Genomic DNA, 15436 nt, shown 5'->3' with positions numbered 1-15436 from the left:
GTAGATAATTTATACCCAGTTGGTCAATGTGGGTGGGGAGGATCTTCTTAATTGTAACATTAAATTAAATGAATTGCATATGTACACAAATGGGTCAATATGAAAATGGACATATAATCATATCATTTCAGAAAATTCTTTATTTTATTTATTATTAGTAAATGTTGGAATGGTTGAAAGGATCTCATTCACATTTTTTATATTTTACATAAGCGAATGTTGAATGAAGAAAAATCGAACCTAATTAAGACCTCGAGTGCATAAATAAATAATGTCATGGACATTGGAATAAAACAAGCATCTAGACCAAGTGTAGTGGATGAATGATGAAGAAGTTGCATAAAAGAAGTGGGATGAGATGGGATGGGGGGGGTGGCTTAGTGTGGTGGTTAAATTTCCTTGTCTATATGGGTATTAGAAAGCTACCTCTAGTAAAAGCCATTACATTATGCTATTGGGTATAGTTACCACTTAGATTTTCAAGCTAGCTATTGGGTATAGTTCTCTTCTTCCTTCTAGTGTCTTCCACCATTTTGGAAATAAATAAATTTATTAATGTCTGGAAATTTCAGTGGTTGACTTGACCCACCATTTATAAATCGTGGATGGGGTGGCATGGTGCGCACATTGCCCAGAGACATATATCAGCAGCAAGCAGCAAAGTTTTGTGCATGCCATCACGCACGGTATTATGCTCACAAGGAGCAAGATCAACTGCCAAAAATCATCGAAATATTCCAACCTAAAGTTCTGGGTTTAAATTCCCCTCCTTCCCCTCCTCCTTCTCCTTCTCCTTCTCCTTCTCCTTCATCTAGCTTTGACTATTGACATATTCTTCACTATGTAACGTCATATCATACAACCAAATTAATAATGTTAGTTAGAATTCCATTAAGGAGGGAATGTCAATTTTCACATTCACATAAGGAAATAAATATTTCATAGTCTAGTTGTATTTTTAGAGAAGCATTCCCATTCATATGAGCGAGCGATACTTAGTAACAAATAATAAGCGCATTTATAAGACCGTGTTACATTTTTTTAGTTTCTTCCTACTTTTATTCCCATTGCCATGCCTCATCCTTCTTTTAATATTTATAATAAGGTTTCTCTACAATTATGAACATTCACATGGGATGCATCCCATATATATATACTGAAGTCTACTTTTCATGCCAAACGTACTTTATTATTCATTCGAAACATTGACAAAGATCCATCGCATTATTTTTTTCTTCAATGATGTGGTTATTGGTTGAGGAGATAAATTGTTAGGTCATGATGAACTTGCCATACCGGGAAGGAAATATACTCTCTTAATAATGAACATCTTCATTGATGTTAGAGGCATTCGCATCTATTTCTATTCAGAAGAATGGCAGCGCATTGATTCATTAGCTACCATTATAGTTCCCTTAACAATTATTTCAGCTAATATTAAATCAATGTATGTGAGGTGAGGCATCTGTTTGTTGAGTAGAGTAGGTCTTAGGTAAAGGAGTTGGTGAGGTATTTATGTCATACTTCCATTTTATTTTCATGCCTTGTTCAACACAAATCAGCTGGCAACTTAATTGCTAATCCTTTCACTACTTAAACAAAAATATCACAAGATTAGAAAGTGTAAGGTACTCTATGTATGTATGCTAAGTTATGTGTATATTATTATACAGGGGTGGAACTAGATCGTAAAGTTAGGGGGCCGAAGTAGAAAATACAAGTATATATAAAGTACATAAGTATTCACTAGTTACATGTTTAGAGCTAAATATTTATAATTTAGTCATGTCTAATTTGTTTTAGAGGGAATTTTAACTTAAATTATAAGTTGTTTTATTACAAATTCTAGGAGTGGCTCCGCCCGCTGTGTGTATATATATCATTATCGAGCAAATTGTAAGATAATAAATTTGAGTCAAATAAACAAGAAATTAGGCGGCAGTTAATAGTAACAGAGTATACAAACAAAGTAATTAGAGGAAGAGGCAAGCTAATTAACCTAGACAAGCGAAGAGACTTCTTCTTCATATTCTTCTCCCCAATGGGAGGCTGTTTTGGGTTCGAGGCCGCATTCGCGAGCTGCCTTCTTAATTTTGGACATCTCGGCGGGGTTGGTATCGGTATGCATGATGACATGAGTTCCTGGCCAGCGGTGATTGCGCTTGATCATTTGGACATTGGTTGTGTCATTGCCCGTCACCACATAAATCTTATCAAATCTCATTAACTGTTCCACAGACTCCACCAAACTCATGCTCGCCATTCTAAGCATATCTATCTTGGATGCTTTTTTTGATGGCGTTGTTGGTTTGGGTTTGGGTTGTAGATGAGGAGAATCTCCCCCTCCGCCTCCGCCAGCAAGAGTTGCAAAAGTTTTCAGTTGTAAATTATAAATGCCTCCTCCTCCGACCTGGTTTCGTGTTCCGCGGCATGCTTTCAGAACTGAGACGATGATTTGCTGCACCATCAATTCAATTTCAATTTGTTATTTGTTGAAGAAATTACAGACTACACAAGACACAGATTAATGACGAGAAAAGGAGAGCCTTTTTCATCTCTTTATAAAACAAGTAAGGAGTAACTTGTGCCGCAAGGATTGTGTTACCTAGGTTAACACGATACAGAACAAAACAGGACACTAATTTCCTTGTGGATTTTTATGATATTTTCATTAATTGCATCCCAGCCAACACACTTTATTTTTGGCACTTGATTTAAGTTAAGATGTGGAATTCAATTTCAACTATGTTTCTTAACAAGACAACATCCTACTCAATTCCAGTTCCTATTCCTAGAGGGAGACCAACCCAGAGCAAGATGATCAGTTCGGGTGTCATTTGTTTGGATTCGACTGTGATTAGATTAGATTACCCTCCTTGAGTTGAGACATCAGACTTATTGGGCTTCATTAAGCTCATGCTTGTTTTAAAAATTAATAAAAATTTATTTTATTTATCAACTTTAAAGAAAGAAAGAAGAAAAAAAGTATACATCCACAGATGCAGCAGCAGCAGCAGCAGGGAAGAGTTCAGACCATTGTAATGTAAGAAGAGGATGATTACCATCACTAACATTCATTCCACAAGGCCATAACTTAAGGGCTGGCAGAGACTATTAAAGATGAGTAAAGTCAGAACACTTTTCAGCAACAGCAACCCTGTTTTTATCATTTGTTTGTCATCTGATTCACAAACCCAACATTACTTGTTCTTTTATTTTTCTTCTCCTTTAAGTTCAATTTCAATCCTTATTGTGTTTTGTGAGAGAATTAACAAAGCTACCTCCTTCCTTGGCACTTGACAGGGGAAACAAAAACAACAAACCTAGTAAGTAAAACCACAACTCCAATTAATCATTAGTTTTTGATACACACACAGTAGCTAGCTAGCTAGCAAAGGTTAGGAAACAATCTAATTAATTAGTTCTAACAGTATATATGATATCAGTCGTCATCAGTCCACCACAACCAGACTCTGATACCCTTGCCCAGAGATAACTGCTGCCATGACATGCTCCAACCCAATATTCCCATCATTCTCCAACAATGACTTGATCAAATTGTCGTTGACGAAGCTAAACATCGATAACCCTTCTTGTTCTTGACATTCTCCTTCACTACGCACTTGCTTATACAACTCTTCTAGGTTCAGATTCCAAAACACAAGCTGTGGTACCACATCCCCGTACCCTTCCTTCTTAAACTTGCTTCGTATTGCCTCATACTCACTCTCCCAGCAGCTATCATCATCGAAACCCCGCTCCAAGAAACTGTAGCTGGTTAACACAAACACCTTCTTTATCATATGCTCTGGCTTCAATTTCTCATTCACAGCCGCTTCCAGAATCAAGTCAAACACCTTTGAAAATGTAGTGTGGTAGCCCCATCCCATGTTCCTCAAAAACTCCCGCTTGGACTTGAGATCCCCGCCTTGTATTGATATCAACTGAGGCGACTCGCTGAATGTGATCACCTTCCCTTTCCATGGCTCTTCACTCAGTTCAGACATCATTAGTGTCAAAGCCGCGGACACATCCCTGGGACGCCCAGTCATGGCTGGCGAGACGTCACATACAGCAATGCACTTGTTCAGTACATTCATGCCTTTGTTCATCCTCATGTCCTCCACCATTGCCTTCCATTGAAGCTCAGCACTTTCCCCAACATCAGGATGATTGGCATAGCGCATGATTTCATGAGGAAACAGGGCATCGACTCTAATCTTGGATTCGCCGCCCGCTTTCACGTCCTCCAAATACTTCTTTACTGCACAGGGCTCTCGCTTGAAATCCGGATTATAACCCCACTTGTTGGCACCTGCATGATAGTCTGCTACATCCAAGGCCTTCCTCAACGGCACCAAAACCTCCTTCCTCAGCCTGTCGCGGACTCTGTATGCGTAATGCGCCTCCTCAATGCCTTGGTATTCAGGGTACAATTCTCGCGGGAAAACCTTTTTGGCAATGCTTTCACAAAGAAGGGTGGCGCAGTCCATGGAGGAGCCCATTTTAGGACAATAGTCGGCCGCCAAGCTTAACTCCAAGCAGTCCTGATCACGATCATAATTGGCATCCTTCTCCTTGTTCAAGTTTTGAATATCAGACTTGAAGCATTCTGCGAAAACATCCGAAATCCGATCATGTAAGAATCGATAATCCGGGTCGTTTTGGTACCTCTCAATAGCCGTGTTGGCCAAGGCCATGGCCTTGTCTCTCCTCAAGGCTCTGGCTTTTTCCTCTTGCAACTTTGACCTCTCCAGTGCCTTCATGACCCGTACCTCTCTGGGAGTAAGCCTACGGCAGCTAAGCACTTTACTGTTGCTGCCTTTTCTTCTGACCCGAAATCCGTCAATTGATTCAGATTGGTTCCTCCTTCTCACGTCCTGGCCATACAGAAGGCGGTACAGAGTCTCGGTAAGGTCGTCAAAAGACCCGAACGAAGAGGCAATAGAAGCGACGTTGCAGGCTAGGGTCTTGGGGTGGTGCCGGTGGAGCCAAAACGCCGCCGTGTAGAAGCTGTCTCTGTCGTCTTTTCCACCATAACCACGCCTGTCCAGTAGGTTGCAGATGAGCTTAACCGTAGTTAGGGGGTTCTTGAACCAGGCCAAGTGAAGCATTTGGTTCAGGCGTTCATGGGAGGCAAGGGTGCCACTGTCTTCTTCTGGTACCACGTGAAAGAAAAGATCGAGGCAGTAGTTACTGTAAGGGGAGGGAGTGAAAAGGGGTCGGGGTAGAAAGGGTACTTGGGATTGAGGCGGCGGGGGGCTGTGTGGTTTGAACCGTGGAGGGCCAACAAGAATTGAAGTTGAAGTTGTAGGAGCCATTCTTGTGAGGCCATGGTTTCGGCATGCGTTTAGGACAGAGATGATTCTAACCTGCACTGCTTTCATGACATCAAATTGTATAAATCGTACGGAATTTTCAACGAATTTGTTGGAGAAATATTAATAAGAGTGCTGGTTGACAGATTGTGAGCCTTTTTTTTATTGATTCTAGTTCTAGGATCGATCATCGAAGCGTGCCTGACTTGCGCAACAAGGTGTATGAGAAAAAAGGCAATTAATTTCCTTTTGGGTCATTACTTTATTTTTATTTGGAATATAGTGTTGTTTTCAAATTGAATTCCCCGTGCATGAAGAAAAGATGGATCACAAATCTCAGTTCAAAATGGAAACAGAATACTATCCCATCAAATATACAACTAGAAACTTGTAATTTCAGAGGAATACCGCTTGCTTGAAGTTTTTTTAACATAAAACTTGTAGATTTGGAGATGGGGCCCCAATAATTTTTTTTTTAACCGGGGCTCAATTTCCTTGGATTTTATTTATTTATTTTCTTTGGTTAAATATATAGTATTCGTTGTGCCACAGTCATGAGATTTAAATATCCTTTTAATAAATAAAAAAATTAAATAAGGAGTTAGATATAAACATAATTACCAAAGTAGGCATTGATCGAGAGGGGATCCAATTTGATATAAACAATATTAGTGGGATTATATTTTGATTTGGAGATACAACTAGAGGTGGATTTGGAGATAATACTAGATAAAATTATTTAAAATCACATCCTCGTTATCCATATGTGTAGGACCAGGGACGGACCCATAGTGGGGTCAATGGGGTCAAACGACCCTATGGACTCCATGAACGCAAGGTAGAAGGTCCCTTTGAAATGGTATGTGACCCCATGAATGGGGGAAAGAGGAAGCTGCAGAACCGGAGGAAGAAGAAGCTGAACAGGAATCTGTTTTTTTTTTTTAAAAGAAGCTGACCAAAACGACGTCGTTTTGGCCCAGCTTCTAATTTTTTTTTAAAAACCGCTGACACCAAAACGGCGTCGTTTTGGAGAAGCCCAGCAGCAACGAATTTTTTTTTTAAAAACCTGGCCAAAACGACGTCGTTTTGGTCCAGGTCTTTGAAAAAAAAAATTAAAACAGATTGTATAACAGCCCCTCTTCGACCAGACATGCCCTCAGAGCTCCAAAACCCCACATTTCCTAAACCTCAAACCTAAATCCCCAATCTCCACCTCCCACAAACTTTTAACCCTCTCCCCCACCAAGCCTTTAAGCCCCAACTCCTCCATTGCCGCCGCTTCCAAAGGCTTGCTTCCGCTTCCACCACCTCACAATTCAAGGTAAATTCTAACTCTAAACCTAAATTACTTGAATTGAAATTGAATTTATGATTGTATTATATTGTTTTGATTTATTGGATATGATATTTTTGAATTTTTTGTGGTTAATTGGTATAAATTTGTTGTTGTCTTTAATTGATTTTAGTTATTATTTTGATTAATTTATGTAGAATTATGGAAAGATTTTTTAAGAGAAAATCATCATTGGGTAGTTCGGATAGTGTGGGTAGTTCAAGAACTTCAAGTTCAAGACAAAATGAGTTAGATGAGGTTTTGGCTAATCTTCAAGCAGACCCGGGACTAAGAATTCGTATGATTGAGTATGATACTAATATTAGAGATGAGGTTCGAAGAGCATATCTAAGAATTCATCTGTGATTCATGTGCTTCAAATGATTATTGATGATAATCCCAATGATAGTGCCGGTGAAGCAAATAAGATTCAAAGAGAAATGCTTACTTTTCAGTTTGTGTTTCACTTATTCTTAATGAAAGCTATATTGGGACTCACAAATGATGTGTCACAAGCATTGCAAAAGAAAGATCAAGAAATTGTGAATGCAATGGCTTTGGTGAAATCATGCAAGGAAAGGCTACATTGGATGAGGAATAATGGGTTTGATGCATTGGTTGAAGAGGTGTCTTCATTTTGTGACAAACATCATATTGATGTTCCTAACATGGATGAGGCATTCCTACTTCCAGGGAGGTCAAGGCGTAATGCTCCAATAAAGACAAATCGTCATCATTATCGTGTGGAGCTCTTTATTTATGTCATTGATGAGCAACTTACGGAGTTAGATGATCGTTTTAATGAGGTAAATACTGAGTTGCTTATTTGTTTGGCATGTTTAAGTCCGAATGATTCATTTGAAGCTTTTGATAAACAAAAGCTACTTCATCTTGCTCAATTTTATCCTCAAGACTTTTCGGATGGGGATCTTTTGGCACTTGAAGATCAACTTGAGCTTTATATTCATTATGTGCGTTCGAGTAGTGATTTCTCTGACTTGCAAGGGATTGGTGATCTTGCAAAAAAAATGGTGGAGACAAGGATGCATCTAGCATTCAATTATGTATATTTGCTTATTACATTGGCTCTAGTTTTACCGGTTGCTACTGCTTCAGTCGAGAGGGCATTTTCCGTCATGAATATTATCAAAGGTCCACTTCGGAACAAAATGGGAGATCAATGGTTGAGTGATAGTTTACTTGTTTACGTTGAGAAAGATGTTTTTGATTGTATTGAAAATGAAGCTATAATACTACGTTTTCAAAATATGAAACCTCGTCGTGGCCAATTGTAATTTGTACTGTTGTTTTTTACATCAATTATGAATCAATGTACTGTAGTTTCATTTTCAATGTTATTTTAATCTTTAAAAAAAATTTGAACTTTTACACTATGACCCTACGAGCTAAGAATCCTGGGTCCGTCCCTGTGTAGGACTGCCTCCGCCTCCGCCACCACCGGCAGCAGTTTTGAGAGGCATTGTACTTGGGACTTGTGAACACATGCCGCCCACGACCTGGCTGAGGAGACTAGACTGACTTTGCAGATTGAGGAGGAGGAGGAGGAGGAGGTGGTGGGCGTCTTTCTATATAGGAACGGTGCTTGGGCCCCAAGTATTTTGTTCGTATTGGTCAGAACTCAATAAGAAGAAACAAATCTGGGGCCAGGCATTAGATTTAAAAATCGGGCCTTACAAATTGCTTATTGCATGTGATCAGATCCACTTGCTTACAAATTGCTTTGAAGCCAGCCAGCCCAACAAATATTAAGGAATGAATTTTAAAAAAAATTACAAGCGATAATCTAAATGAATCTAATTTAAGGCCAATTGGGTAATGCCAATTCATTCTTATGTAATGGGTGTTATGATATCACATGCATATCGTATAATCTACGTACTTTTGTTTGATATTTTGTATAAGATATGTCACATGCTGATATTTTTGTTTCTTGATGTAACCTATAGAGAATCAAACAATAATTACAAGTTGCATAATTAGGCGTGATGAAGCATTAAGACTCTAAAAATAATGATGCATTTTGAGAAGTTAATTTGTTGGGACGTGTGTTGTATGTGTAATTGGGCATGAACATGAATATTAAGCTTAGATTTAGTTGGGGATTAGGATTACATGAGAGACTGAGAGTGACATGAAATGAAAGTGCGTTGGAAAGTGGTTGTTGGGATGTATTTGTATGTGTTAAATCATATAATATTAATATCTTCGAGATGTGACGTTGGGATCTTATTATTATTATTATTAGGGTTCATAGAAATTGGCTTTGTGTACAAAGAGACAATCACTTGCCTTTTGTTGCTGTCATGTGGACATATGGGGACCAAAATGTTGACCACTGGATTTGTCTCTGACCTCTCATTTCAGTCATGTTCGATTCCCCGTTAAGATTTCATTTTCTAACACCAATATATATATATCAATCAATCGAAATGAGGTAAATTGGTTAGAATTTTTATTTTTATTTAAAGGAAAATTGAAGAGTCAATTTATAAAAAGGAAAATTGTGAATACGTTATGATAAATGAAGAGAAGGTGGGCCCAAATTGTTATTGAATTCTAAAAGTGCAGGATGAGACGCAAAATAATAATACAAAGCAAAAGGCTGGCCTGGGTTTGGGGCGGACCCCAATGATAATGAACAATCCATGTATGTAATTCCTTACCAGAAGCACACGCCACAAGGAAAACATTCTGGATCAAAAGCAAGACCTCAATGATGCATATCTCACATTGGGAATGGCAGTTTTAAGGAATGGTAGGAGAGTTTTAATAATTAGAATTTGATGTGTTGAGATTGGACTTAGTAAATTGAACAACAGTTCAACATATTGTGTCTTATTAAATTCATAATGATTGATTTGGATTCAACTCCAATCCAATTCAAGCCGGGCCACCAAACGAGTAAAAATTTATGTATAGATGAGTGGCCTTGGGATGTTGGGGGATTGTTCTTTGTAATTTGGATGAGATACATTTCCCTAAAAAGGAAAAACAAGAGGAGGGAAGCAGCGAAGTAGGGGAAGGTTGAGAAAGAAAGTTTATGTGATGGGTTATTGGGTTTAGAAATGGGCTGGGCTGGGCTGGGCTGGGCTGGGCTGGGCCCCAATCAGCACATATGATAGGTTGGGGGAAGATGGTGTAGGGTAGAAATTGAGAGAGGATGTCTCCCTTCCAACCGAGTGGGCCTGTAATTAGCTGAGCCCAAAGTTGGTGGCATTGTCAATTTATTTAGTACAGAGAGAGAGAGAGAGAGAGAGAGAGAGAGAGATTGGAGGAGGACATTGACAAGTACCATTGAAATAAAAATGGTACAAAATCAAAAGAAAGAAGAGCCAATGAAATGAAACACCGTATCTTTTTCAATCTTAGGGATTGTGAAAGGTGCCCAAATTTAGAAGGAGGAGGACCCCAATTTAACCTAATTTTGCTTCCACTTCCACTCTCAAACAAGGATGTGTGTAGATTTCATATATACGTAGCTTAGTAGCCTAAGCCAGCCAGGCATCATGCATGTAGCTTCTTTGTAAAATTGATTTATAGAGAGAGAGAGAGAGAGAGAGATGTGGACAAATACCAGAAGACCTAATTCGGAGGGCCACCACCGTCCCATGTGCATGTGAAGCTGTTTGTTTCCATCATATTACCTATTCACTCTCCCTCCACTCAAACCAGTCACAATCAATGATCGATGCCATTGTTTTCACTTCATTTTCTCTCATCCCATTTACTCTATTATTATTATTATTATTATAGTTGAACCCTTCAATTGTACTCGATACATTTCTTATTTTTCTTTCCTCTAATGGGCGCATGCACATTGATCCTTCCTTTCATTTCGTTATATTTCTGTCACAAACACCATTTATATAATTTTGTTGGATTGCACCATTGCACCATCCTTGTTGTTGTGACCCACATTTTTGGATCAGTGTCTTTCGTTGGAGTCATGAGCAAAAATATTATTGGGTGCTCTCTAGCCTTAGTGACACTGGCTCGCCAAAATAAAAAAACAGTTTTATGGAGGCCCGAAGCTAGAATAATAAAATGTCTACTTGGTGCGATGCGATGCGGTGACAATTTTGACAATTGCTTGCTTGTAAGTTGTAAGTTGTAAGTTGTATTGTTGACTAAGACATTGGGCTCCACTGCTTGAATTCCGCTCCAAAAACAGTCAAATGGCAGTTGATTTTCAACCGTACATGGGGGGCCATGATATGAAACATTGTTTCTTTCTTCCCTTTGCAACATCAACAGCAGATAACCAATTCACCATTTCAGCAATAATTTTAATTTTGCAGCTGTAGGAGGAGGCCTCCCTAGTTTATTAATTGGCCATGTATGACTTGGGTTTCGATGAATTCAAACTTGAGAGTTGAGGGTTGGTTCATGTCTTTGTCAAATAATTTGTTAAGTTTTTTGATAAATGGGAAAGTAATTCTTTGTTTTTCATTACTTTGTACACAAATTTGGTGATTATTTCGTTACATTCATGTGTATTTATGAAACTTGAAACTTGTGTGTCTAATCTTAGCAATAATAATAAAAACTTGAAATTTGTGTGATTTTCTACCATTCTTTAGCATACATGTGTCTCGCTTAATTATATTGGAAATACTTTCAAATGTCACTATTACTATAACAAATAATCACATTATAGCGATATCAAAATCATAAATTGTCGATATTACACTCGATTTGTCCAAATGATGTTCATCAATCCCTACCCAAGTAGCTCTGGTCCATGATACAAAGGACCCGCAACCAGTCAATCAGTATATCGAAAACAAATAATTTCATCTAGTCTAAGTCTTTGATATGATAGAAATAAAATATCAACATTTTGTCAAAAACATGTATGAATTGTAACAACATCAAAACCTTGTTGATAATCTTAAGCTATAATTAGCCTTGTAGCCATTTTGATATATTATAAGACACAACCCCTTTTATCGCCCTACAAATTATACAACTTAATCCAATCACTTGATGCATGATCAAAAATGAATCTTGCATGCAATGATCAAGAGAAAGCCTAAAATATAATTTAGTATGGAAGGGTACACCGTACACACACTAGACAACCCAACACTCAAGTCTCTGTACACGGACAACATCACGTCAGATACATCACACAGTAACCTCCACGTACTTTCGACAACGCACCAGTAACAATAAGCAACGTGGCGCGCTTTCCACCACTTATGTCTCAGCCGATCAAATAAGTGTGGCCGACAAAGCGACCATCTCACTTCCCGTACCCTCCCCCATCTCACCCGTCCACGCGTCCTCCACCAACGGCTCGATCTTATTCCTCTCCCACGTTCGTCCGTTTCGGGTCCTCCCTCCCTGGTCCAACCAAAGTAGGAACGAAACCTCTTCAACCTCAAGTTCAATTTCAGCAGCAGCACTTGGGATATTATTCAGGAGGGTATTGGCGTCTTTTCTTGCGCTATAAAACATTGGTCAGTGTCATACTGTCATTTGCGTGTGTCGTAGGGCGAATTTGGTAATTTTCGATAAAATAGAAAGAGTTTGGAAGATATGTGCGGGGGATATTTGTCGGTGTTCGCAGCTTACAACTTATTCTTCCTTTCCAATTCCCCGACTTCTCTTCTTCTCCCACACACACACACACACACACGCGCACTCTATCTCTATCTCCCTCTCCTACTTTGCATCGCACACAGAACAACTGCTGAAAAACAGAAAGAGTGTGGGCAGGAGGAAAATTCAGCAATTCATCAAATTTATAAGAAAACTTGAGTGGGTATATAATCCAATTCTACATTATATTTAGTACTTGAAATGCAAGACATTCATTCAGTGGGAGGAGCGAGGTTCTTCGCAGGCTCAGGAGGAGGAGGAGGAGATAGGCGGCTGAGGCCCCACCACCACCCGAACCAGCAGGCCTTGAAGTGCCCAAGGTGCGACTCTCTCAACACCAAGTTCTGCTACTACAACAACTACAACCTCTCTCAGCCCCGCCACTTCTGTAAGTCCTGCCGCCGCTACTGGACCAAAGGCGGCGTCCTCCGCAACGTCCCCGTTGGTGGCGGCTGCCGCAAAACCAAACGCTCCAAGCCCAAATCCTCGTCCTCCTCATCGCCACCGCCACCGCCGCCGCAGCCGAACAGTGCTACTGATCAGCACAAAGCCAGCTCTCATTCGAGCAGCGAGAGCTCTAGCCTCACCAACACAACCACCGCAGCCGCAGCCGCCGCGACGGCCACGGAGGCGGTTTCAGCGCCGTCTTCGACTAGTTCGGCTTCCAACCTGTTGAGTAATATTCATCGTCAGGAGTCGAAATTCTTCGGTTCTCAAAGCGGTGGTTTCGAGCCTGGTGCTGCCGCAGCGTTGGTTGAGCAGAGTACGGAGATGAATGGAATGTTCTCGAAGATTGGAAGCTTCACGAGCCTGATCACGTCGTCCAACGACTTGCCGTTTGGTTTCGGTAACATCGGCGTCACGGATGCTTCGGTTTCGCCGTTTAGGGTGAATCAGCAAGCGCAAGGGCATCATCAGAATCAATGGGCTCAGCAGAACCAGAGCGAGGAATTGAAGATGCAGGAGATGAGTGGGGGATTAATGGATCAGACGGGTCAGGTGGATTTATCAGTGTTCAATGGCAGATCCAACGGCGGAGGAGGAGGAGGAGTATTTGGATCGTTAGATTGGCAAGCGGGTTCAGGGGATCAAGGTTTGTTTGATCTTCCTAACACCGTTGATCAAGCATATTGGAGTCAGAGTCAATGGACTGATCAAGACCACCCTACGCTCTACCTCCCGTAAAAATCTCTCACTCTAATTAACCATCCATTCTCCTTTATAAAAAGAAAATGGAGAATCTCAAAAGAAATTGGAATTTAAGAGGAGTTTTTATAAAATTATGAATATATAACTGCTCTGCTCTTGTATGTATGTAAATTTCATATATATTTTTTCTTTTCGGGGGGGTTTAATTAATGTGATGATTTGGAAGGTGTTTTTTTTGCTGGGTTTGCTCTTTGCCTCTTGAGGGTCATTTGCAACTAACCTTCATGTTAGTTTTCATTTTTAATCTTTGCTTTTTCTTTTTGAGGGGTTCTTTTTGTATCTGGCCTTTGAATGAATCAAATATATAGAGAGAAATATTATAGTGTCTTATCCGTTTGGCTTATGAATGATCACTTCTTCTGTTTTGTTAACTCATGTGTGGTGTGGTTAGTTAATTGCTAACTAATCACACTTAATTTATTCATATTTGCATTCAAATAAGCACACTTAAGGGGGTGCCACGTCATTGTTGTATGATTAACAGTGAAGTGATTAAGCTGAGATATTTTCTTTTTATCTTTTTATCCTTTTTTGTGTTGTTGGGGTGGGGGGGTTGATCGACTGTGTACGGAGGAGGAGGAGGAGGAGGAGGTGGGTGGGCAGCAGTGCGCGGGGAGTGCTTGCTGGGGAGGGTCGGTTAGGAATTGGGTGGTGGGGGCCCAGGTGGATCCGGAAGCCGTCCCATGCGCGATTATGAGTCCACGTGGCGTAGTTGAGGGGTGGGGGCATGGACGATAATGGCAGCGGCCACGTGGGGCTTGCGGGATGGGCCAGGCGCTGAGGAAGGTCGGTTTGTCCTGGCTCTGCTCTTCCTCCAGCAAAACTTTCATTTCATACATACCCCCGTTTCATTATCTCTTTTCTCTATTAATCTACTAATATATATAACGTATTAGACAAGGAAAGAGACGGGAAAAATGAAACGAAAATATGGAAGTATTTCTCCCGCATGGGTTTTACTTGTAATTTCCGTTTTTCCGCATAAAAAAGAGAAGTATTTCTTCTCCTTCCTCTCTACTGTGATGTTATTATTCAGAGCCACTGACAACTTGAAGTGATGATGAGTGGTGGATGGAGTTGAAGTGGGGTTGGGGTTGGATAGACATACGAACATGTGCATGTTGGTGTGTGAAGAAGATGGTGGTGGTAGGGGGATGATCAGTTGATGATGACGACGTGGATACTATGTGCTGGTGGGACCGGCATTTTGGTTTGTTGGGTGGGTTGGTGGGGACTGGTTAAAAAAGGGGGTATACTAATACTATTACCAGTAGTGAGTGAGTGAGTGAGTGGAATGGGGTCCAGATGGCAAGTGCAGAAGTGGCCTATGACTCGGTGACATGAGTCACGGATTCGGTGGTCCGTGTGCCTCAAGCAAGTTACAAATGAAAACGAATGATTGAATTGAGATCCCACTCTCACTCTCACAACAACACAACCAGCGCAGCAGAATTAATAATTAAAAAAGATTAACCTTTTAATGTCTTGGTTAGGCTAACTAAGCATGTTGTCAATCATATTAAACTAACAAAGCTTAGGTCGCTCTCCTGTTTCTGATAATAAGAGCAAGTTTTTGGGGTCGGATTGAAGCTGAAAAGTGCACCTTTGGACAGCCTAACCTGACTACTACTTCTTCAAACTTCAAAGGGCTGATAAAGATGGAAAACCAATTAACAAAGCTTCTGGGACAAAGTATCTACTGGTTAGCTTTCATGATGAAGCTATTTATTTTGGTAGTCTACGGACAATTTGGTTTTGGATAGTATCTCATTGGATGACTGGGTCTCACTGAATCTAAATCTCATCTTTTTGCCATCAATTTTTGTTGGTGTTGTTTCTACGTCTTCTTAATGGCTAGACATTGAAATCTCGTCATCGCATCACATTCGCGATTATTTGAAACCTTTCTTCTTTTCATAAATTTTTATCTAGTGATTTTTTAATGTTTAAG

The 15436-nt window shown here is 40.1% G+C and overlaps 3 protein-coding genes across 3 annotated transcripts; 2 read left to right on the top strand and 1 right to left on the bottom strand.

The window, feature by feature from the left end:
- Positions 1-3452: 3452 nt before the first annotated feature.
- LOC110753352 (uncharacterized) lies at positions 3453-5321 on the bottom strand. The gene has a single exon (XM_021954244.2). The coding sequence runs from the start codon at positions 5319-5321 to the stop codon at positions 3453-3455; it is 1869 nt and encodes a 622-aa protein (XP_021809936.2).
- Positions 5322-7031: 1710 nt separating this feature from the next.
- Positions 7032-7946, top strand: LOC110744509 (uncharacterized). Its single transcript, XM_088253827.1, has one exon. The coding sequence runs from the start codon at positions 7032-7034 to the stop codon at positions 7944-7946; it is 915 nt and encodes a 304-aa protein (XP_088109953.1).
- Positions 7947-12148: 4202 nt separating this feature from the next.
- Positions 12149-13815, top strand: OBP4 (OBF binding protein 4). Its single transcript, XM_021954279.2, has one exon. The coding sequence runs from the start codon at positions 12478-12480 to the stop codon at positions 13459-13461; it is 984 nt and encodes a 327-aa protein (XP_021809971.2). The 5' UTR covers positions 12149-12477; the 3' UTR covers positions 13462-13815.
- Positions 13816-15436: the final 1621 nt, after the last annotated feature.

The sequence above is a fragment of the Prunus avium genome, chromosome 5 (genome assembly GCF_965620075.1).
Source record: "Prunus avium chromosome 5, drPruAviu1.hap1.1, whole genome shotgun sequence".
In the NCBI taxonomy this organism is placed as follows: domain Eukaryota; kingdom Viridiplantae; phylum Streptophyta; class Magnoliopsida; order Rosales; family Rosaceae; genus Prunus; species Prunus avium.
Note: the sequence above shows the minus strand (reverse complement) of the source record. Positions and strands in the feature narration are given on the sequence as shown.

What these genes read in the sequence shown, in the direction of transcription:
- LOC110753352 (XM_021954244.2), bottom strand. Translation starts at nt 5,321, where the DNA reads ATGGCTCCTACAACTTCAACTTCAATTCTTGTTGGCCCTCCACGGTTC.
- LOC110744509 (XM_088253827.1), top strand. Translation starts at nt 7,032, where the DNA reads ATGATTATTGATGATAATCCCAATGATAGTGCCGGTGAAGCAAATAAG.
- OBP4 (XM_021954279.2), top strand. Translation starts at nt 12,478, where the DNA reads ATGCAAGACATTCATTCAGTGGGAGGAGCGAGGTTCTTCGCAGGCTCA.